The 23,235-nt window shown below is 40.3% G+C and overlaps 1 protein-coding gene across 9 annotated transcripts in view; it reads right to left on the reverse strand.

Annotated features, from left to right (window-relative positions):
• Positions 1-559: 559 nt before the first annotated feature.
• Positions 560-23,235, reverse strand: part of IQSEC1 (IQ motif and Sec7 domain ArfGEF 1) — a 272,134-nt gene continuing 249,458 nt past the window's right edge. For 8 of the 9 annotated variants that reach the window (XM_056501272.1, XM_056501273.1, XM_056501278.1 and 5 more), the window contains 8 exons: positions 21,492-21,631; positions 19,949-19,978; positions 18,650-18,775; positions 17,290-17,389; positions 14,015-14,176; positions 12,732-12,908; positions 6,533-6,582; positions 560-5,141 (listed from right to left, as the gene is read on the reverse strand). In XM_056501272.1, the coding sequence (XP_056357247.1) occupies positions 4,707-5,141; positions 6,533-6,582; positions 12,732-12,908; positions 14,015-14,176; positions 17,290-17,389; positions 18,650-18,775; positions 19,949-19,978; positions 21,492-21,631 (1,220 nt within the window). In that variant the 3' untranslated portion in view covers positions 560-4,706. The remainder of the gene's footprint in view (positions 5,142-6,532; positions 6,583-12,731; positions 12,909-14,014; positions 14,177-17,289; positions 17,390-18,649; positions 18,776-19,948; positions 19,979-21,491; positions 21,632-23,235) is intronic. The other variant, XM_056501277.1, reaches the window with a different exon arrangement.

Genomic DNA, 23,235 nt, shown 5'->3' on the forward strand with positions numbered 1-23,235 from the left:
CCCCAGGCAGGGCAGAAGTGCTCTGGACAGGAGCTCCTGAGGCCACCTGGGGTCAGCTGGACACACAGCTCCTGGGCCAGAAGGTCTCAAAGCTGTCAGCACTGGCCAGGGATCAAGGGGTTTGGGAATTGTCCACCAGGGCCTCTGCACTGCTTCCCTGTCTGCACATCTGGGTGCTGGAGTCACTGCCTCCCTGTCTGCACATCTGAGTGTTGGATTCAGTGTCTCCCTGTCTGTCTGCACATCTGGGTGCTAGTCACTGCCTCCCTGTCTGCTGGATTCAGTGTGTCCCTGTCTGCACACCTGGCTGTTGGATCCATTGCTCTTTAGCGACTCTAGAACTGAATTTATTACAGCACCACCACACCAATACAAGCTGAGTGAGAAGTCACAGACTCTACTCACCACCTCCACCACCTGATCTTCAGTTCCTGGCCCCTCTGAAGTGAGCAGCAGAAATCCCACTGCCTCAGTGGGGCCAGGATATCATTGGAAGGAATTTCCTTCATTTCAAATATGAAGAGTTGAAGCTCTAGGATTGCACAAAATGAGAAACAAAGAGTTTTAAATGATTTATTTGATTTCTCCACATGATCACAGTTATAGTTTTACATCAATAGGGTCTGTTACTACTTACAAACAGAATGCATATTAAAATGAAAGCACTCCTTTCTTCCCCAGAGTTACAAAAGGGGTCTCAAGCCTCCCCAGAACAGAAGCTTCTTGTAAGCATAATGATTTTTGAAGTCTTTAACAGTCTGCATTCAAGACCTAATTCTAACACTTTAATACAACTCAAAGCTGATTTAAGTTCCTAGCAGGAGATAGGCAACCTCAAAGTGACTGCAGACTTATAGTAATACTAATTTACACACTATGTACAATTTAGAGAATTCTCCATTCCCCCTACTGGTCCCATTTTCACCACCCCCTTTTCTCTTTTCCAAATTGAATCTTGTTATTGGTTCCACTTTTCTTTGAAATATATACACGAGAATCCATTTTGCAGGCAAGAAGTGCGATGGTATTTTACAAGGGAACAGCAAAATGCATGCTTAACTGCAGAAAACACACAGCTTCATATGGAACAGCAAGTCAACATCTAGAGATTCAGTGTTTAAATATCTGCTGACTGTCTTTCAGCTCATTTTATCAAGAAACAAGAGGCTTCTGCTGCATGCAGTACATGATGGGAAAATCATTCTACACTGTATGTTAGACTTTTTTTTTTTTTTAGCAATACAAGACGCACATTATATTAGAATGAACTTTGATTTTTTGGTTTTTTACATTGTTTTACATTTAATTTTTAACTTAAAAAAATAAAAACCCCAAATATATATTTGATTGTTGTCCCAGAAAAGATTTGTTGTTGCCACACCTTCATTCTTTACGTTTCCCTTTCATTTGTTCAAATCAGCATTACTGTTTTGCCACATCGTTTATGGGAAGAGAGAAACACGGTCACTCTATGCACTTCTGTACCAGTTTGTAATTGGCAATGGCATCTGAGAAAAAAACCCTCTCCATTCTACTCCTGCCTGCAGGCTGAAGAATTCATTTTAATTCATTTTCTTAATCCCACACTGTGTTAAGTACTGGAATTCTATTCTAGGCATGACCCACACTGCTCTAAGCAACTGTTGATCAAGGACGGAGTCAGAGAGGTTTTACTGCAACCCTAAACAAGCAGCAAAGGTCTGGAGACTTGTGCTGACACCAAGACACATTTGGTTGGTTGGAGTACATAGAAACACACAGTCTAAGGAACAAAACAGAACAAAATTAGAAAAAAGAAAAAGTCAAGTCCACTGTTTCTCCTCCTTGGCTTGAAAAAACAGAGTTTCCATATCCTGTGCTCTCCCGTGACCAGTTTTGCTTTCTAACCAGCCTCCAAATGATCTGTGATTTCACACCCCCCACATCAAATCTGTGATTTCACACTGCCCCACATCCAGGGCAGGCACAGCCTCCTCCCCAGTGTCCATGGAACCATGTGGAAATGTTTCTGTGCATGCACATTTGTGACATCTCCTCAACACTTTGGTTCACAAATACATTGATTGCACATGGAAAATCAGTGGTCAGGCATTAAACTTAAACTGTGGCTTACTGTTTAAGTACAGAATATTTATATGTAACTCTAATTTAAATGAATGAAAGGGTTTTTTAAACATAAAGCAAATGCGGATCTGGGAGACTGAACATCTTCAGTGTTAATCAACACAGTGAGTCAGATTTTCCTCCTCCACTGCTACTGCATATTCTGCCTTTATTCCACATACAGAATTTTACTTTCATTATGCCTCTGTATCTGGAACAAGTACAGACTGTCACCCAGTGAAGAGGATCTTTCTCACCTCTGTTTTAATTAAAAGATGCAGTTTCTGAGAGATGTTTGCACCTAAATGGTTCTTTATCTTTTCTGGAACAACCTATAAATTACAGTTAGACTCTACTATTGGTACAGATGTAGGAAGAAAAGTCTACATATTGAAATATGTTATCACTTTACTTCAACTAATATCAACAGTAACACTGATATATTTTGCAATTATACAATATGTAGAGTGTAGCCTCACACTAATAACATTAGATGACATGCAGACAGTTCTACTTTCCCTTATAAGAACAGTATATATTTTTTTAAACTGCAAGGAACAGAGCCTCAGGGGACCCAGGTGAGCCCTCTTAAGCCAAGCCGCAGAATTTAGAATAGAGTGAGTGATACAGAAAAATAATAATCACTTGTTTGCTTTTCATGGAGATCATTCCGAGGAGAAGGAGCAGAAGGGGAAAACATATTGCACATGTGTGAAACAAACGTGGACTGCAGGAAACAAAAGGCTAAACTCTAGATTGCTGTATTTGCTCTCTGTGGAGGTGAACAAAGTGCTCAGTTTGCAGTTTTGCTGGTATTGTGGTATCCATGGTATGAAAGGGAAAAAATGACTGAACCTCTCCCATCCTCCCCACGCTAGAGATGCCACGAGCAAGCCGATGTGACAAGTCACTCTGCTGCTCCCATGTCCCCGTAATTTGGGATGCTGTTATTAGTGTTGCACAGAAACCCGACTGGTTGGAGCTGTGATTACTTTTACCCATCTCTTACTGGAACTTTTTGCTCATCCTCTTCAAGGTTTGCTTTTAGGCTGGTACAGTTTTGCAGTTGTGATTCCTTTGTCTCTACTGTTTAGGTGTTAAGTCCTTGCAGTGGCTCAAAGTGCTGAAACTACAAAGTAGGTGCCATGGATAACTTTGTACAGCATTTTGGGATACAAATTGTAGAGAAATTTGCAAATGGTTTGGTTACAACACATAAGCAACAACAGCACAGCCTATTTTTATGTGATGTCTTGCAACTAACTGGACTATAGAAGGGAGGGTTTGAGCATAAACTCAGCCTGCTGAGTGCTGGGTGCTTCAAACTAACAAATGTGATGAGTAAAAATGGTAAAGCCACTTCGTTGCTAGCACATGGCTACATGGAATTACAGATTTTTTTCTTTTTAATATATATATATATATATAAAAACCCTATACTAAATTCTAAAACAAACCTTCAAGTTTTAGAGCACTTCCACTGGAAACACTCTGAACTAGAATTCAGCTTCGCTGGGGGTAGAAATGAGAAATTATGGTAAACAGGAACCAAAGTAGCTGAGAAGGATGGAGGTTTGCCATTTTCATGTTTGAGATGAATGTTTTTGCAGTGCTTACATGCACCTGGCGGAACTCTTCCCGTGTGCTCGTTCAATCCATATGCTTACAAAAGAAATGTGGATCATGTAAATTCACAGTTATCACAGCCTTTAAAGTGTCTAAGAACTTGTGTGACAAATGCTTGGAGGTGCCCCCTGGTAAGTGGGCCCCCTCCATTGCTACGGAATAATTACTGCATCCTAACGAGTTTGCTTACCTGAAATAGCAGAGCAGCTCTAATACTGATTACGTATGATATCATTGTGTTAATAAAATAAGGATTTATACAAAGCAGTATTGGACTACAACATTTAAATGCTATGTTACTTGGCACATTTAGTAATGATTGCTTAGAAATCTTAACAAGTCTGGGGGACTCGTGATGAAAATATTGAAATGTTTGAAATTGGTTTCTAATGTTTAATGTTTTTGGTCTACTCTTCCATATGCTATTCATCTATTATACTGTCCTATCAAGTAAGTGGAATTCCTTGTAAAGTCTATATTGCTAGTTTTGTGGACTGAAAAAATTTCTTTCCAAGCACAAATGTTAACTATACAGTATATATATATATTTATATGTATATATTTATATTATATAAAGTTTACTTACGTACTTTCATCAACCATATCAGGTCTACTTATTTTTTTTTGCCCATTGAGAATAAAAGAGCAAGAATGCAACACTTGGTTCTGTCTCACTTTCTTCCCTGTTTTTTTTTTTTTCCCATAGGCTAACTTTTCAGTATGTGTGTAAAATTGTCCAGGGGTTGGGTGTAAAAGGTAGCTTTCCTCAGATTCAGCAAGCAGCACGTTTTCAAGGCAAGTTTGGAAATAAGACCTAACCGGATTGGTGGTGAGCATCTATCCAGTAAAACCAGGATGGCCTGGGCTAACCGGAACGCTTTTATTTAGCAACGGCAAGCCTCGAAGCTCATGAACAGCCTAACGCTGTGGTCTGTTGCTTGCTGTTCAAAACTAGAGTCATGAGGAGGCCCTTGGGCCTAGACTATGGTGCTGATGCCGCTGTGCTTGGGCTTGGCGCTGGCAGGCGGCGGGGGCGGCCCGTGGTGGTGCGGGCCGTGGTGCGGGCCGTGCCCGTGCGGCAGGAAGGGGCCGTGGCCGTGGCCGTGGCCGTGCTGGTGGTACTGGTGCGGGTGCGGGGGCGGGTGGTAGTGGTGGTGGTGGTGGTAGGGCGGCGGGTTCTGGTGGCAGTAGGGGCCGTGGTGCGGGTGCGCAGGCGCCGCCGCGCCCTCGGCGTGGTGCGGGGGCTGCGGGGCCGCGTGGCTCTGGCTCTGGGACGGGGCCTTGCCCCTCTTGCTACCGAACAGGGACCCTAGGAGGGAGGAGGAGTTGGGCATAGTCTGGTGAGGGCGAGATGGACACTCTCGGGTTGATGTAGCTCTTCGGCGCATGTGAGGACTGCTAATGATGGACCCCTAAAAAGAAATTAATAGAAAATAAAAATTAAAAAAAAAAATTGAAATGTTCGAAAAGGAAAAAATTAAAAAAAAAAAAAAAAAAAAAAAAAAAAAGTTCACACTGACCCACAAACTCCTCCTTTAGGGTTTGCATGGGTGGATTATGTTATAGAGTTCTTGGGAAAATTTTCTCTCCACCTTCCCTAAGTTACCAATGGGGCACTTGTGCCCTTCGTAGGGGATGTCAAGCACTGAATGATTTTCTCTCAGTACTTCGACATCAAAAAATATGACTTTGGATTTAAAATGTCACGGAAGAATAACATATGATACAAGACCTATGAGTGTGTTTTTAAAGGCAAAATACATTTTTAAATACTGCAAAAAATACCGTAGTTGCTTTTTTACCACACACGCAAAAAAAAAAAAATAAAGCTACATTAAATTCAGCCTAAATAGTTGAACATACAGCAGCAAATATTACAATTACAGTTCAGATTTTAAAATGGAATTTAAATCTTTATTTATAGTAGTTTTCCACTACTATACATGACAGTGCTGCTTCTCAGGCCTACTTCTGCATTTTGTGTTAAATGGAACCATACCATTTTTGCCACTAAGATTCTATGTACTTATATTATTCTGACCTGTGGTCCAGCATTCTCTGTTATTTAGACTGGAATTTAGTTGCTGGAAGTTGTATTTTTAAAGAGTCATGGGGCACAACAGTACTTAGGAAAAGTGTGCTAGATTTAAACTGCAATCTACCTAAAGCAAACATAAAAAAAAAGAGAAAAAAAGAGAAAAAAAAGAAAAAATCTGCAAGCTGAATTCAGAGACATGAACAGTATATATATAAATGGTTTGAAGATGAATGAAATCTCATGAAATCCACATTGAATTCACCTATCTGAATAATTTTTTTATCCTCCCATGCCCTATCTGTGCAATTCCATGGTGTCATGACTGCATACATTTAGCAATTGAACTTGAAAATAAGCAATGGGGATGGTTGAGCATGACAGTCAATAGTTGTAGCTAAATATCAAACAGCAAGAACAGTGTACTTGGTAACAAAGAGCAAGTGGGCTTTTAAGCTGGGACCAGACTGAAATGGTGGCAAAAGGACACATCATATCCATTTAACCATGCTTGCAGGAGCAAAGGGAACAAGGTTAGCTCAAACCAAAAATGGCATTGCTCTAAAACAAGCTGTCAGTGCTTTGTAAGCTGGAAGAATACAGAGTGAGTAGCCTAGGCATGCATTTTATTTGTGGCAGGCAGGTTATATATATAAATATATATATATGTTAGAAGAAAAAAGAGCAAAAAAATATGTATGTATATAAAAGAAAGGTTTGAAATGCACATCATCACATCCAGCTAGACATCAGGAACTTCCTACTTACTTCCATATTGCTGTCTAGCGATCCTGCACTGCTGCGACGCCCACGCTTGCCTGCCCAGGACATGCAACAGCAGAGATTAGAGACTGCGACACGACGGCGCCCACGCCGGCCACACAACCCCACAGCTCTAGGGCCAGCAGGGACAGCACCTCCCTGCACCTGCCTGGGCTTTCAGGGGCTCAGTGGGAATTTGGAGGGTGCTTGTTGCTGTTGTTAGGAATCGACTCGCACGAGCGGTTTTTTGTAGATTTGCACAATTCTTGAAGTGCGTGTGTTTGAGCAGGTTTAGTGCTGTGGTTGTGATGCTGAGCAGCAATGATTTAAAAGGGTTTTACTCGGCCATGAAGGGTTTTTTTCTTTAAACATTGAGATGTACTTGTGGGGTAGCATTAACTTAAATGCAAAATTTAATGTTGAAATATTTTGAACTTCAGTGTGGAGCACTGTGAGGGGCATCGGTTTTATCACTTCATCAATTTTATCACTTCATTGGTTTTATCACTTCAGTGATATCAGTTTTATCATTTCATCGATTTTATAATTTCAATTTCAGCTTTGAACCTCAGTGGATTTCATACAATCTTCTTTCATGAGGTTTAAAAAAAACTAAACTTAATTTTTGATCAGTAAATCTGGAATCTGTCTTGACATTATGGTTAGATTTTGTTTGTTTAGCTGTGCAGTGCTTTATCTTTAAGCATGTTGGATTTGTACTCCAACAGTCTCAAATTGCAAAGACATTTGCCTAAACCCACAGGTGAAACTCCAGACTGTTTGCCTAAAGAGCCAGAACACCTCAGTGGCTGTATAGGACACAGGATCCCAGATTTTCTTTCTCACTTCACAGCAGAGAAAATAGCATCTGGCTGGAGTGGAAATAGAGATTATTATAGGATAGCTTGTGGAGCTCTGCTTTGCAAAGTTTCAGAATACTTTCCTGACAGGATGTAGAAAAAAAGCTGAGCTTTGAGGAGCCCTCAGGTGCTCAGAGCTTCCCTGAAATCTGCAGGGCTCTAGAAACCAAAGCTTTCTCAGCACTCTTTCCTTGCTTTCCTGCAAGGCCAAATATCAAAGACAAATCTCCACTCTGCATTGGCACATTGCTGCCTTCAGAGTCTTCTACTCTGAGAGGTGGTTTTGGGGGAGAATGTGAGGATTTCAGCATCACTGAACCAATGAAAGACGTACCCTCATCAGAGGCACCCCAAAAGCACCTGGGATAAGAACTAGGGAGCACTGGAACTGCTCACAGGAAAACTCAGACTACCCAAAGGATCAGTATGATCAAAAACGACCACCTGCTGGATTCATAAGCATAACATTGAGCTGGCTGGTCACAGGACACTGCCCTGGAACAAGTTTCTCTTAAGAGCTACAGTCCCAGGCTACTGGAACATTTTCCCCTCTTATAAAGAGCTGCTCCCCAGTACACCCTCTGCAGTGACATTAAACTGAGGGAAAGGCGTCTGTGGTCAAGGTGTTGTGTTTGACTTGTAAAATTTGGAATTTGGAACAATTCCCCTGGATGGGCTCTTTGTCAAAAGCTCTCCACTTCATCTACAGCCAGACCAGAGCTGTACTATCTTATGAGCCCCCCAAGAAAAACTGGGTTTGATAATCCCTTATTTTGACTCCTAGTCAGGCGTTGATATTTTTCTGCTCTGATAACAGGATTAGTACTGATTAACACTGCAATCACTCTTGCTTGCTGATGCAAACACACTGCGGCAGCCACCTCGAACTTAGCAGTCAGGGTTGCAAATAAGACTGAGAGCTGACACGGGGCATTAAACGTGGCCAAAAATGGAGGAAAACACAACAATCCAATGCCTTTTGCATATGGCAGGAGTCACAGTCTGATCAAATAACCATGGACACAGTAAATACGGACAGAGAGCGACAGATGGAATTTTGCTCAGAATAACTTCAGGGCAAAGTAGTACTTGCAAAGCCAAGAACAAACAGAAAAATCCTACTTAAAATGCCTGTGAATTCCCTCAGATAGGCACCATTGCTGTACAGAGGCTTCATTCATTTTCTTAAAAACAAACGGAACCCAATTCTGTGCTGACATGCAGTGTGATGGGAAGGCTACTCAGTGAAACCCCTGTAGCATTTCCCCTGCCAATTTGAGTTTATTCCAGACTGTTCCCTGGTCTTTGGGATGGCATCCCATTCCAGAAATGCCTCCCTAGAGCTCCAGCCTTCATATGCTTCTCAGGGAAATGGTTACTCTCAACTAGAATTGCATCTAAGCATGTACTGGCAGGATAATTAGCAGCTGTGGTATAAAGCAAGGTGGTATTTATCAAATCTGAAGATTAGTTTTGTTTATTGTATTATGCTTAATTTTTAAGGCTGTTAGACAAGGCTTTAATTTATAAAATTAAATTTCAATTAATTTAACCTTATCTCTTAGATATGAATATTCCTTGTAAGAAATATCTTTAACTTACACAAGTGTATGTCCCATATATGAACATGCATTATATGGAGCTAAGGATATTTCAAATTTATAGTAGAAATATGAAGTGATTACAAGATTTTTACATACATGAACATGCCAAAAGAAAATTTAGTTTCATTAATAAAAGCCATTGCACCTTGCAGAATGGATGTGTGCAGGACACATCACAGGATATGTGGTGATCTCACAGCTCAGGCTGCAGATCAGCTCAGTACCTGGGAAACATTTCTCACTGCTTCTCTGTAGTTCTTGAAACTCTTCTGGGCCAGTGATATAATTGATAGCTAAACACTTATTATGATCTGGCTTCGTGTGTCTTGGGGAAAAAAGTTTGGAAAAATGTTTTAATTATATGAGTCTCTCCAGTCATTAGAGAGACCACTTTTTGGGGGGGAAAGACTCTTTGTCACCTTCACATTTTCATCTTGTGTTCTGTGTGAAACAGGTACAGTGTTAAGATCTCACACTGAAATATAATTATTTTAATCCTGGAAATACTTTTCATTTTGGTTTGGTTTTGAAGCAATCTTTTTTGGTCTGTGGCTGTTTTAGACAAGCCCAGCTCCCAGTAATAGGAACCACTGTGCTACCCTCACTTGGGCTGTACTACCTGGCTGTGCCAGTTGGGGAATACTGGGGCAAACAAGAAAACTGTAATTTTTAAACCAATTCAGTGTGTAAATATTATTCCCACCTAACACGTTAGGGATGTGGGAATAAAGTTTGAATTCCACTGCAAACTCAACGTAAAAGCACTGGGTCCCCCAGCAACTCAAAGTAGCTGGAATTCAAATTAAAGAATCTAAAATCAGTCCAGAAAAGTGGGAGAGAAACAGAATGGGAAACACAACCAGTCCAATCCTTCCTGCTCTGCTTTAGTGACCAAATAATTCTTTCTGTGGAACAGTGGCCATGAAGGGACATCACAGTCTTCCCATCTTTCTGTAAACTCGTAAAACTCAGCTTTAGATGCATTAAAATTTGTCTGGCTTCCAATATTTTCATATAAATTAAGAATTTACAAGTCTGGAACAAATAAATTCAGCTCTTCCTTGACTATAGCTCAAGAATGTGCAATAAAAATGATACATTTCTCTTTAGAGAAAAAGAAAGGCCTAAATATTTTTTACATATTTGCATCTCAGATCACTTGGATGCCACATTCTGTTTTACTTTCCACGGAAAGAACTGTCAATCCACCAGGAACAACAGCATCTCTCAGATGAAGAGACCCTCAGCACACCTTTCCACAGCTGGGAGCTGAGCTGTTGTGGCAAAAGCATGGATCCACCCTCAGGAAAGGATTCCTGATGCACAAATCCTGCTTTTCTGTGCATTGCCAGCTTAGGAAGCAGAATCAGTCAAGGTGTCAGCATTTGTGAGATCTCAGAAGCTTCTGAATTGTCACTCAGAGAAATTCAAAGTCACTTTCCACAGCCTCCATTTACTGGGATGTCTGGGGGACAGCAATGGATTGTTTTCCTAAATAGTTCTGTCATGTACCTGTGCAGCCAAATGCTGTTCAGTCACATTTCCCCTTCACTGAATAAACAGCTAAAATTTTGGGTTTGAACATTTACCTGCCTTCCTGCATAAATAATGCAACCAGGGCATTTTCTCATGTTTGTTAGATTTATTTCTGATTAAATGTAGAAAGGGTCTCTCTAAAGATCCACTTTCCTACAGGGCCACAGACTCCTGTTCCTCTACCTTCTTGATCCTGTGTTTCATCCACAAAAGGATTTGAAGCAACCTAACTCAGTACTGTTTCAGAGAAGCAATTTAATGTGGGATAATCACTGGGGCGCAGTATCTTCCTAATTGAGAGAGATTTCTTTGCTTTTCTATGGATCACCTCTCCCACATTAAAAATAAAATCAGCCTCATATGCAAGCTATTCCCCAAAAGAAGGCAGGAAAGATATGGATGATACCCCTGAAGGCACTCCACCAAATAACAAAGCAAATAACAGGCTGGTAATTACTCAAGTCAGTTGCACTGCACAAGACCAAACAGAAGCTCTCCATAATTCTCAGCTATTTCAAGTTAAAATTAAGTTTAGTTGGGTTTAACAAAGTCATTGATAAACCCTGCAGTTTGTGAGTGATTTCTACTTTTTGTCATGGAAAAAGGTTATTTTCAGTAATAAGCATGCCAGTTGTAGGCATGCCCTGTGAAATATGTTTGTGATTACAAATGCTGGTTTGTTGAATTAAACCCATAATATGAATTCAAATATATGACAGTGTTTGAAAGAGAGAGATGAGCAATTCTGATGGAATGAAAAAATTAATCAGAAATCACATTTAGGGGTACAGATACCCACTGAACTCACATATTAACAATATGGTAGTTCTCATTCTAATGAAATAAAACCAAAACAACAGAAAAGGATGATGCAGTATCCTCAAATCTGAGAGATAAGAGTGGTGAAGACTAGGGCTTGATCTAAAATCCACTGGAGCCAAGCAAGCACCAATATTCAACTTCAGCCTGATTTTGGATCAAGGGTCTAAGTCTTTTTAATGAAGCACATGGAGATGTGAGTATGAAAGCCTAAACAGAGAAGAAAAGAATTGAAAGAGCTCACTCTCTACATATTTGTATGCACATACATATACCCACAAAACACAGGCTATCATTTCAGTTCACAACAATTTTATTTATTGCAGCATAGCTAAAATCTCTTCTTTAGTTAAAAGAAAAGGAAATAGGTAAGTAGCATCTACTACCAAACATATACAGAATATTGAAATTAAGACTACGCTGTACATCACTGCAATTGAAAGAACAAAGCAGAGTGTGCAACACAGCCTATGAACTAAAAAGCAAATAATAAAAAAAAAAAAAAATAAAAATAGAGCTGCTACTATCCCTGGAAATACTTCTGAATAGTGGATGTGGTGTCCAGATAAGAGTTCTTGTCAGTGACAAGAATCTTTAACACTGAAAGGTTACATGGCTATGCCAGGTGGGAGGCAAACCATCAAATAAAAACATGCCCAACTTCCCCTGGCCTGCTTTGGGTAAAAATTCACACCACCACTGCTTTCCAGTCTTTAATCAGTTAATAAAACTTAAGACACATCAGTGGCTTTGTGGGTTATCAGCATTCTTGTCCACTAGGGCTTCTTTGGTTCTATTGTGAAGAGCACGTCACAACAACCTCTTTTTGCAGGAATTAGGAATTGTATCTGAGTTACAAAACAAGAAAAGAGCATCAGGGACACACTGAGTTACACAGCTCTAGACAGAATTTAGTAGGGCTTCACTCAATTTCATTCATCCAGGTGGTAACACAGGTACACTTGAGCACAGAATACACAGAGACCAGGAGCTTTCCTTCCCTTTCTAGGCCTACTCTATGAAGAGGAAAAAGCAAAGGAGATGAAAAAAAATCAAGGAAAACTAAGTGAATTATTGCTAGCACAAGTCAATCACTTCCATTTGATTAAAAACTTACAATTTTTCCTCTGTCTTCACTGTCCTTTAAAAGTTTCTACAGCAACCTACAAGGGCTTAAATGCTTTCAAACAATGGCCGCTTAACAGAACAAGGGTAAAAAAAACCAAACAGAAATTAACCACGAGCCGGGTGGGGTGGGGAGAAGGAGCTATTAGAAGTGTGAGATTCCAACAGCGCTATTTCTGGAGGCCCAGAGGAGCCGGGCTCTGCGGGCACGGCGGAGGCAGCTGTGCATGCAGACAGCCAGGGAGGAGAGGCAGCGCTTACCTGCTTCGGACAGGTCCCGCAGGGAGGAGCTGAGCGCGCTCCGCTTCAGCCCCTCGCCCCCGGCGTAGCTGTCATCCAGGCACGCCCTGGGCAGCGTCCCGTTCCCGGAGTCCTTCTTCAGGCTGGAGCACTGCGACATGCTGGGACGCACCACCCCCTTCTGCTTCTCCAGCTCGGCTGCAACACACACAGGAATCTTTACATTTGTGTTCATCGGGATAGAACAACCGAGAACATCCCTGTGGCCTGGAGGGGAGTGAACACCACAGAGGAGCTTTGCCCCTCTACTGATGCCTTAATATTTAGCTTTCATACTTCCCATATTTTCTGTACTGCCTTACTGTATAACTCTGAACTTCATATGAAGTGTCAGCAAGTTCTCCTCCCAGCTCAGCCTCACAAAACAATCCTTCTCCAGCCCCAGAACCAAGAACTGCAGCTTCAGCCCCAAAAAGTGCAAACAGCAGCAAATTGGGGAGAGAATCTGGGAGGGTGGGACTGCAGAACCTGGAGCTGGGATTGGACAATGAACCCCAAGATGAAAATGGAACACAACTTAGAAAAGTGTGAGAACTCATGGTTCTTTAGTCCATCTTGGGTGTAGCCACAGCCAGGCTCTTGTACTGCCCAGGGTGCATCCCTTGAAGGGCTTTTAATAAATCCCTGCTCTATTCCTTTAACTCTGTCCAGCCTCTGTTCCAGGGAGCCTCTCCAGGCATCATTACCAACAGCTGGATGTTGATCAGGACCTCTTTTGGAAAAATGGGACAAAATTTCATGTTTGGACACTCACGGGACTACTAGCAGAATATATCAGTTTGGACCATGGCTTCCTTATTGACTATAGGAATTGCAACATGGAAATGAAGAAAATTCCATGAAACTTATTGGAAGGGCTATCATTGGGAATTTCAGTGTGAGGTAAATTACCCTTAAAATTCTTGCTTTAATTTATGATACAAATCACAGATCCATCTGTTCTCTGTTCACATTATTCCTAAAATTCTTGCTGTAATTTATACTACAAATCACAGACCCAGCTCTCCTCTGTCCATTGTTATTTGTCCAGGATAAATTCCACTGCAGCTACACTGCAGTAAATAGGAGTCAATGAACTCAACTGGGGCTTAAGGCAGTATTGTTTTTTCCTCCTTCTCGAGGCAAAGTCATAGAAAAACCCACATTATTCTTAACTTTTAAGGAGTTCTAATTGTATACAAATTCAGAATTTTCTTATTTTGATTAGCTGGAAAATGCTCTATTATATGTACCTTTGTACTTACACTCTATTCTGTGCTTTTCCATTTCTTGAACTTCTGCAATTGATTCTCTCAAATCATCTGTAAACTTCTTCCTGTCCTGAGGATTTGGTGCATTGAAATTTATGAGTACTTTGATATCTGCTCCTGGAACAGCTGACGTGAGCCGAATGCCATTGGGATAATCTGGAAGAAAAAGGCAAGAAAAACTAAGCTCTGATTATTACAGTTACTTTTCTTTTAATAAAAATACCCACCAAAAATGAAAGCTTTTTATTAATATTACCACAGAGGATACAAAGTCGGAGAAATAAAACTCTGACAGCACAAAATTAGAATAAAAATCTCTGAGGTACATTGGAGCAGCTCAACAGTCAAATACTGAACAAATATTGAGAGATATCTTTATGTAGCTGCTACCCTTAAGGTACAACATACAATATATATCAAAAACAGCAGGAAAAAAAAGCAAAAAGCTAAGGGGATAATTTTTCTTTCATGGAACAGATCCCATGATCTACCTTACCCACTTGTGACCAAAGTTTTGCTGAGTGTAAAGGCTACTTGAAGACATTTCAAATGCTACAAATTGTTGTTTACTTTTAACTCACCATTTGCAGGAAGACAAACACACAAACAGGTACAGATTTAGTATTTCCTATTAGACTGTGTTCCCTGTACATCCTACTTTCCATTTTTTCTTTTAAATAAAGTTAAAAGAATCTGTGAAATCACATACTGAAAATGTAAAATGACTGATTTGGTTTTTTCATCCTTCTTTTGACCCATATTATGGTCTTTTAATAATAAAAAGCAGATTTTTCAGGAAACTGTCTTCTCTTCTAGGTGTACTTCTGAAATTTTAACAGCTGGTCAAAAATATCTCCTGGGACAGAAGGCTCATTTACAGAAATATATTCAGAATGAAAATATGGCCCACTGCAGGAAAAAAAAAATCACTCTTTGCTTGAAGCACAGACCTGGAGCAATGGGGTGTCAGCAAACCTCAATGTGTGCATTTTAACTCAATGTTTTCTTTTACTCAGCTGCCTTCCCCTCTTGGTTTGCTAAAGCTCTCAAATATTTACTTCAGTATTTGAGCCCAAGCTCAAGGGCTCCCATGTACTAAAACCTCCCTCCCTCAAGAGCCAGCAGATGAAGTGAAGCACTCTCCTCCCTCAAAGCCATGAGGTTTCAACAAGGCTTCAACTATTGAGAAACCAGGGCATGTGCTTGGCTTTTTTAGGGTACCTAAACTCCCAGATCAAAGCTGCAACTAAAAGTGAAGCAAATCCATTTACAATCCTCAGGGAAAATAGAGCAACTGCCCCCAGGCTCAAATGATTCTGAGGGGAAGGAGGGAGGAAGGATTTGGGAGTTTTGCTGGGATTTGCTGTTAACACCTCACACAGAAGAACAGCCACAGGGTCCCAGTGCTGGGCAGGCTCAGGTGGGATGTTGGGAACACTGGCACAGGGAATGCAGCAAACAGCTCTGCACCACTCCAGGGGAAAGAATAAAAATGTTTACAAAACACAAGGAAACCTGGCAACCCCACTGTCACCAGGGCTGCCCCCACATAGGAGCCAAGCAGGAATTTCCACATAACAAACACATAGATTTTATTACCAGAGGTACTTCTCTGCACTGTACTGATCAAATATCAGGAAACCCTCACATCAGTATTTCTTAGTTTCAGTCACACTCTCTCCTAAGTGATCTGCTCCCCCTCTATATTTTGTTAGTGATTTTGACTGAAAATGGAAAATATACTTCCCTTATGGCCTATTTATTTACTGGAGATATGTGACATTGTTTTCCCTTTTGGAGCTCATCCATCCCTCAACATAATTGACTTCTATCATTAAAAGTCAATTCTGTCACCAGTGCCAGTCATTTGTTCAACCTTACCAGCAGCCAAACCAACTTTTTGTTGCTTCTGCTTTAGTAACACTGACTTTTATTCCCTTGAAACCAGGGAACAGCTGCTCCACACAGAGTTACTGATGGCTCTGGCCAAAACAGCCCAAAGCTTGCTGGGGACAGGGGAGACCAAGAATATAGAATTTTACAAACCAAAGGGGGCAAATACTTCTCTTTCCCAACGAGAAAATTGTGCATCCCACTTATGAGGCACAAATATTAGAGTACAGTCTGTTCCCTGATTCACTGCACTGAATTCAACTCAGAAGCCCTCCTGAAATGCCTCAGTTAAAATGCCTCCAGTTTACTGGGAGGAATCTAATCCTTTACTTCTTGTTTCAGTATAGAGATTTTTAAATTTATTTGATTAGTGTTTCTACTTAGCATACTTGTATTTTTAAAATACATTTTATTTCACATGGCATCAGAGAGCCTTCTATTTTTAGTACAATCCAGGACAGACACATTTGGCCTTTCCCTCCAAAACTGAATTTTATATCACATAATGCATTCATGAGAGAGAGAGAATGCATGTGTAAGCACAGAGATAATCTGTGGGCTACAGAGCTGTTGTGAGCTCTGCAAAACCTTCCCCTTGGAAACCTCCAGAGGCTTTGACTCAGTAACAGCAATGGATTTTTAAGGAGCACATTCTCAAGGACAAGGCAAAACTAAGAACTTCCAAAAAGCACAGGAACTACTGCAGCTCACACTGGGCTGGACTCAATTTATCAGGGGGTGAAGATATGGCCACAAGCCATGAATTCAGTCAGGCTGTCTCCCTATGTACCACACCAACAACTCTGCTCTGCTGTCACTACTGATGCTGTATTTGGGCTTAGAAGCAGGATTTTAGTAAATTATTTGGGTTTTTGTCTGCTAAGAAGCAATAAAGATAAAAAGAATATTGGACTGATGCAGATTGTAAGAGACATAAACAAAAGGTGTCAGAAAATGAAAGCTTATGCTTTGTATTTAAATTTGAGGTAGTATACATTAGCTAGGCAAAGTTAAGCCATAAATCAGAAAAATAAATTAAATATTGCTTTGAATTACAGATATCATTATAAGAGTCATTATTTATTATCACTCAGTTCCAGCTAACTGTACCACTGACTCAGCAACAAATGTGCTTGTTTCTTGGCAATCCTTTTATTCTTTACAAGTAATCACAAACACATTTGGGGAGATTTGGCTTCTGACTACAATCAAAAAACTCTGTTTTATATACTGACAGCATCTTGTTTTAAACTTTAGAACTTTAGAGCAATTTTACTCCTAAAGTCAGAATCAAGTCCTGTCCATCCCTTTCATTCACACAATTTTTGTTTTATTTCTGAACCAAGTGGTCCTCTAAAAAGAAAGGAAATACTTACACTGGTTCTCAAAGAGAAGAACTTGCATTCCATAGAGGGAAAAGGACTGTCGAAAACTGTATGTAACAGAGTTCTTCTTCTTCTGAAAAATCTTGGTCACCTGAAAGGTATCAGATAAACAAAGTGAAATATTCCTTCTACCAAGGAATTTGCCTGTGGAAAATTATTGCTCTGAAGAATTAGCATACGAGAAAACATTTTATTTAAAAGAAAGTTATAAATCTGTCTGAAAAAATGCACTTGACATTTTTTTCCATTTTTTAAAATGCTACTGCTGTATTTAATCTCCTGCTACCGAAAAAAACCAAGGCTCTGCAGCATCATCTCTCTAAAGCAGAAGGGTTAATATTTTACCCAGACACAAGCCTTTGAGTTCTCTCTCCTCCAGAACCCTACTTCTTGAAACTCCAAAATAACCATGCATCCTTTCTGTGCTAGCAAAAAATGAAAATACCTTTAAGCTATCCTTAACCCCCCAAAATTTAGGTGCTACCACACTGACATATTTGGTTTATATTTTTTCCCAAACAGTTTGATATAACTACTGATATCTGAGTAAGTAATAAAAAACAGCAGAAAACAATGAACCATCAGTTTCCACTCAAGCTCCCATTTACAACTCCTAGGTTATACTCAGAAGCAAAAGGATTAATGTTTTTTATTTAATTCCTGGTTTTAAGGTCTGCAGGTATGTAAAAAATCACACACAATAAAACTGTGTATATGAGGTGTGCTTTTTCCCTAACAAAGTATGAAATATTTAGTGTAGTTCTCAGTTCTCAGGTAACAGCCAAGTGCATTCCAAATGGAGTGCAACTAATTTTACTATTTTTAGGAGTAAATCAAGCAAATAATTCCAAGCTGTCCTGAGTTCTGTGTGTCTGCTTTTCAAAAGCCTGGGTCAAGTTAAAGCCTGTGAAGGTAAGTGCACACTAAAAAGTAAAGTCAGCTGTAAAATCTATTTCAACAGATCCTATTCCTATTTCAATGTACAAACAGATCTGGTTTTTAGAACATCTGGGGAATACAAAGTAGGATGTAATTTTGGTTTTCAATTAATAAATAATGTCTCTGTTTATCCTTTAGGGCAATGGGTAAACTGGAGGTGAGGTTTTTTTCCCTGTAGTAAAAGCTACTGCTACCTTCTTACAGGGTGCAGCCATCAATAAAATACTTCAGTTTAAAAGCAAATTATACAGAATTTAAAAAATTAAGATCAAAATCTCTTCATCATCCCAGGATTGTTGGAATACAGGGTAACAGACATTTATTTTTAGGAATGCTCATGTATTTCTTCGCCTGTGATTTCACGGAGATAGGATTTCTGAATAGCTCATTCCCTCTGCCTGGAAATACATACCACGAGAAGATCATTAAATAAAAATATTTCTCGTTGGTGCAATCCAAGCTTCTGAGGTTTATTTGGATCTGGAACTTCAAACAGCCTACAGTAGCAAACAAGCCTCCGGTGGGGGAGAGAGAGCACCTGCAATAATACAAAAATTCATGGTTCATATAACAACTTTCAGCCAAGAAAGAGCATTTTTCATACGCAGAATCTTTTTTTAATACTTCAAATATTTTTACCTCTAAGCTCATTAGACCTTTTCATAAAAGGACCAACAACAGGAACATGAAGAGTTTATGCCACAAACTTGCATGACATTCAAACTTCATCAAAGTTCTCTAAAATGCTCCCTAACAGCCTGCATCCCATACAGATGAAAGCTCTACTGGGGATAGAGTTTTATTTTGTGAAATGATAGAAACGTGAAAGAACTTGAGATTAACCTGAGTAGAAGCTCAAAGCAAGAAATGGTTCCTTCCAAGAACATTTTTATCATTGGAAGAAAGGATGCAAAGCAGGTTTAGCTTTTGTGAGATGCTGTAGGTTACTTTGTGTCAGATGAGTTAATTCAATTTGTTCATTTCTTAATGTCACCAAGAAAATGGTGACATCAGGACAAAGCAAATGCATTTTCAATCTGTCTTATTTTCTCAAGCCAGCAAGAAAATCAAGACTGAGTTTCCTTTTTTTTTATTGGAAATGTCTGCTGAAGGTATCTCTGAAGCTGCTGAGTGAGACTTAATTTCTTTCAAATGCAAATGATGAGAACAGTGTTAACAACACAAAAAGAAATCCATAAACTGGTGCATTGTAAGAACAGTTTTAGCTTACTTACTGACCATGCTTATAATTTAAATCTGCAATCAATATTTTCAATGTTCATCTACCATTCACCAGTGAACTTTAACTGGCAGTATCTTTCCACAGTATCATTCAATTCTCAAATGGAGCAGAAAGAATAAACACACCACAGCTCAAATGGAAAGGTGAGATGCAAACTGATGTTAATTATTTGTTTATTCTTTACTGGCTAATTTCTATAGTGATAATAACATTTCAAATAAACAAAAAGTGTACTAAAAAGGTCTGGAAGATCCTTGGCAATAAATTAAGCAGCCTCTGGGAAATAAATTTTTAAGAAAATCTTTATTCTTTGGGGAGTTTTTACTATAACACAATGAAAATGTTGCCTGAAAGAACATCATTAATTTAAAATTTTAAAATGTAACAGAATGTCTTATTTCCAGTTTAGGAAAATGCTGCCAGTTACAACGACTATGAATTTTGAAGGAGTAGGAGAGAAATACCTACACAACCAAGTCCATGGTGCAGAGATCCAATCTACAGTAGAAAGACACATACAAGTTGATTAAACTTCAGAGAAACACAGAACTGTATCATAGCAAGTAAATACGGCACGCTCTGACTATGACTAAATGCCTATAAAGTAAAAACAAACAGAGCTATCAATAAAGACTCTTGCCTGTTTCCCTCATTTCTTTGCACACAGTTATAGTCTCCCACCAGGAGAATCCTTCAAGCTAGGACTCCAAGGACATTGTTTTCTTAATCCCTTTTAATTTACAAGGTCAGGATTAGTCTTAGGATTTGAATTGCCACATGTCTGAATAAAAAAAGAAACATGGAAAAAAACCATCTCCCACAGAAGCCTATATATAAACCTAAATCCCCAATTACAGAAACCAAGTTTCATATTAAGTGCCTGAATACTGACTTCAGAATATTTATTTCCTGTCTTCTCAAAAGTAGGTACAAGCTTTTGTAAAAATTTTGCTTTCCTTCTGTTGCTTCTTCAAAGAAATCTCCTCAGCACATGCTTTATGGAAACAGATCAAAATTAGATTTTTGGTGGTCCCTCATTCCCTTCCCCCATCCCTGACTAAGGCTTGTCTGAGAAGAGATTACAATTCAAAGCCCTTTAAAAGTAATAGGGAGAATCTTGAGATCCACGTTCTTTTCCTCAAGAACAAATCCCCCAGCCCATCAGACCCTGCTGCAGTGAAGTTCCCAGGAGCTGATAAAAACCAGATATATGACTTCAAAACCATCCAGGTCTAGGGCTTTTTGGCTTTGTTCTGGGCTCTTTTTGTGACTACTGACATGAAGGTTTGAATTCAAGAAGACTGAGCATCCAGTGGTCCCTCTCCACCTTAGTTACCTTTTCTAGCATGGAAAATACTGATCTTAAAACCTCTGTGCTCCTTAATCGGAGGCAAAATGTTGTGGCCTTTCTTTTCTCTCTCCTTTTTCAACAGATGCTTTGAATGTTCACTTATGTAGCGAAATATTTCAGGACTTTCCCCACAACAATCCTATCTTTGGATGCTCAAACCCAGCACCAGAATCCCTGGGACGTGATTTCCAGATCTGTCCTGAGATAAAATGACCCCATGTCCCCTTACAAATCCCAGGTCACAGAGGCAGCTGAGCAGGTGACAAAAATGCTGATGTGAACAGAACTTCTCTGTTACTCTTGTAAATTATGGAGCCATAACTGACAGTGCAAATTTTGAAAAAGAGCTCTCTACAACATCACATTTACAAAGCACTTTGATTCTTCAGAAATAAACACGAGAACCGCCTAAAATGCAGATATTTCAGAATTGTGAAGCTTTACAATAAAGGATTTTAAGATTCCTAACATCATCGTGTCACCCATGACTGCAAAAACAAAATTCTTCTGCATGGATACTTCAGGATTTAAGTCAACCTTATAGGGTATTATTTTGACAGTTTCTGCCCTTTACCATTCCTGGCCAGTGTGTGCTGGGGAGCAGCACAGCTCTGCTGCCCTGCCCTGCCTGCACCCCGTGGCAGAGCAGAGGGCACTCACCGGTTTCTTGCCCACGATGAGCTTCTCCACCTTCTGCACCTGGGACACGTGGTCCTCGTTGGTCTTCAGCTCGCGCTTGCGGATGCGCTCGTAGATCCCGATCAGCATCTCCCGCGGGATGTCCTCCCCATCATCCACCCCTGCAGGGCCAAGCTCCTGTTAGCAGGGATCTGACCACACTGGGCAGAGGGCAAAACCTGGGCTCTCTGTTCCACACTTGTGTTAGCAGGGATCTGACCACACTGGGCAGAGGGCAAAACCTGGGCTCTCTGTTCCACACTTGTGTTAGCAGGGATCTGACCACACTGGGCAGAGGATAAAATCTGGGCACTCTGTTTCACACTTCTGTTAGCAGGGATCTGACCACACTGGGCAAAGGACAAAAGCTGGGCACTCTCTGTTCCACACTTGTGTTAGCAGGGATCTGACCCACACTGCACAGGACAAAACCTGGGCACTCTCTGTTCCACACTTGTGTTAGCAGGGATCTGACCCACACTGGGCAGAGGATAAAATCTGGGCACTCTGTTTCACACTTCTGTTAGCAGGGATCTGACCCACACTGCAGAGGATAAAACCTGGGCTCTCTGTTCCACACTTGTGTTAGCAGGGATCTGACCACACTGCAGAGGATAAAACCTGGGCACTCTGTTCCACACTTGTGTTAGCAGGGATCTGACCCACACTGGGCAGAGGATAAAATCTGGGCACTCTGTTTCACACTTCTGTTAGCAGGGATCTGACCACACTGGGCAAAGGACAAAAGCTGGGCACTCTCTGTTCCACACTTGTGTTAGCAGGGATCTGACCACACTGCACAGGACAAAACCTGGGCATTCTCTGTTTTCCTGCCCTCCCAGTGCTGCCTGCCTGCTGATGTTTGTGCTGGCTTTTCCCAGCTTCCAGCCAGTTCCTCCTGTGTGTCCTTGTGCTGCCTCAGCCAGGTAGAAGAAGCAGTGTGAACATGATTTAAGCACTGATTTTGGTCCAGAAGTTTGCTGCCCATACACCAAGACATTGATGGAGATCACCCAGGTTTGGGGACTTTTTTGTTTTAAAACTCCCATCTAAAACTAAGACATAAAAAGGCTGTTTTCTTAAGGATTTTTTTTTTCTTTCACATTTCCTCTGTTCAGTATTAAAGCTACAATGAGTTAAATTCCTTTTTAGACACTAAAACCTCCATATGACATTCTCCTAGGAATGGGAAGAAGCAGAAGAACACCCCTGGGAGGAAGCAGAAGAACCACTTCATTTTGCCTCTGTCTCAGTATTACTCAACGCTGTTCATGAAATGATTTCCTATGTGAGAACTTTATGAACGCAGTAAAATTATTTAACCAATATTTCCTATAACATTTCAAAAAGAACTAGTTTACTCTGGAAAAACAAATCAACAAAATAGCCTGAATCCAATATTATTGTTTACCACTGTGTGATTATCATTGGCATGTAATTCTAACAAATGCCACAGTGTCTTGAATGCCCGATCCTGAATTTTTAATAGCAGTGGAAGGAGTCCAATTTCACCAAGTGACTTAAAGCTGGATTTTCTGGGGACAGGGAGATGCATGTCTCTTTTTTAGACAGGTTTTAAAGCAATAAACTCTTGTCTCCCATTCAGAAGCAAAGATAGAATATTTTGTCACCCAGTGCAACAACTCCTCCCATAAAAAATACAGTGATAAAATACAATTTGTTTGCAGATAGAAGCAAACAAAACCACCTCTGTTCTGTGCCATAT

The sequence above is a fragment of the Oenanthe melanoleuca genome, chromosome 12, assembly GCF_029582105.1.
Source record: "Oenanthe melanoleuca isolate GR-GAL-2019-014 chromosome 12, OMel1.0, whole genome shotgun sequence".
In the NCBI taxonomy this organism is placed as follows: Eukaryota; Metazoa; Chordata; class Aves; order Passeriformes; family Muscicapidae; genus Oenanthe; species Oenanthe melanoleuca.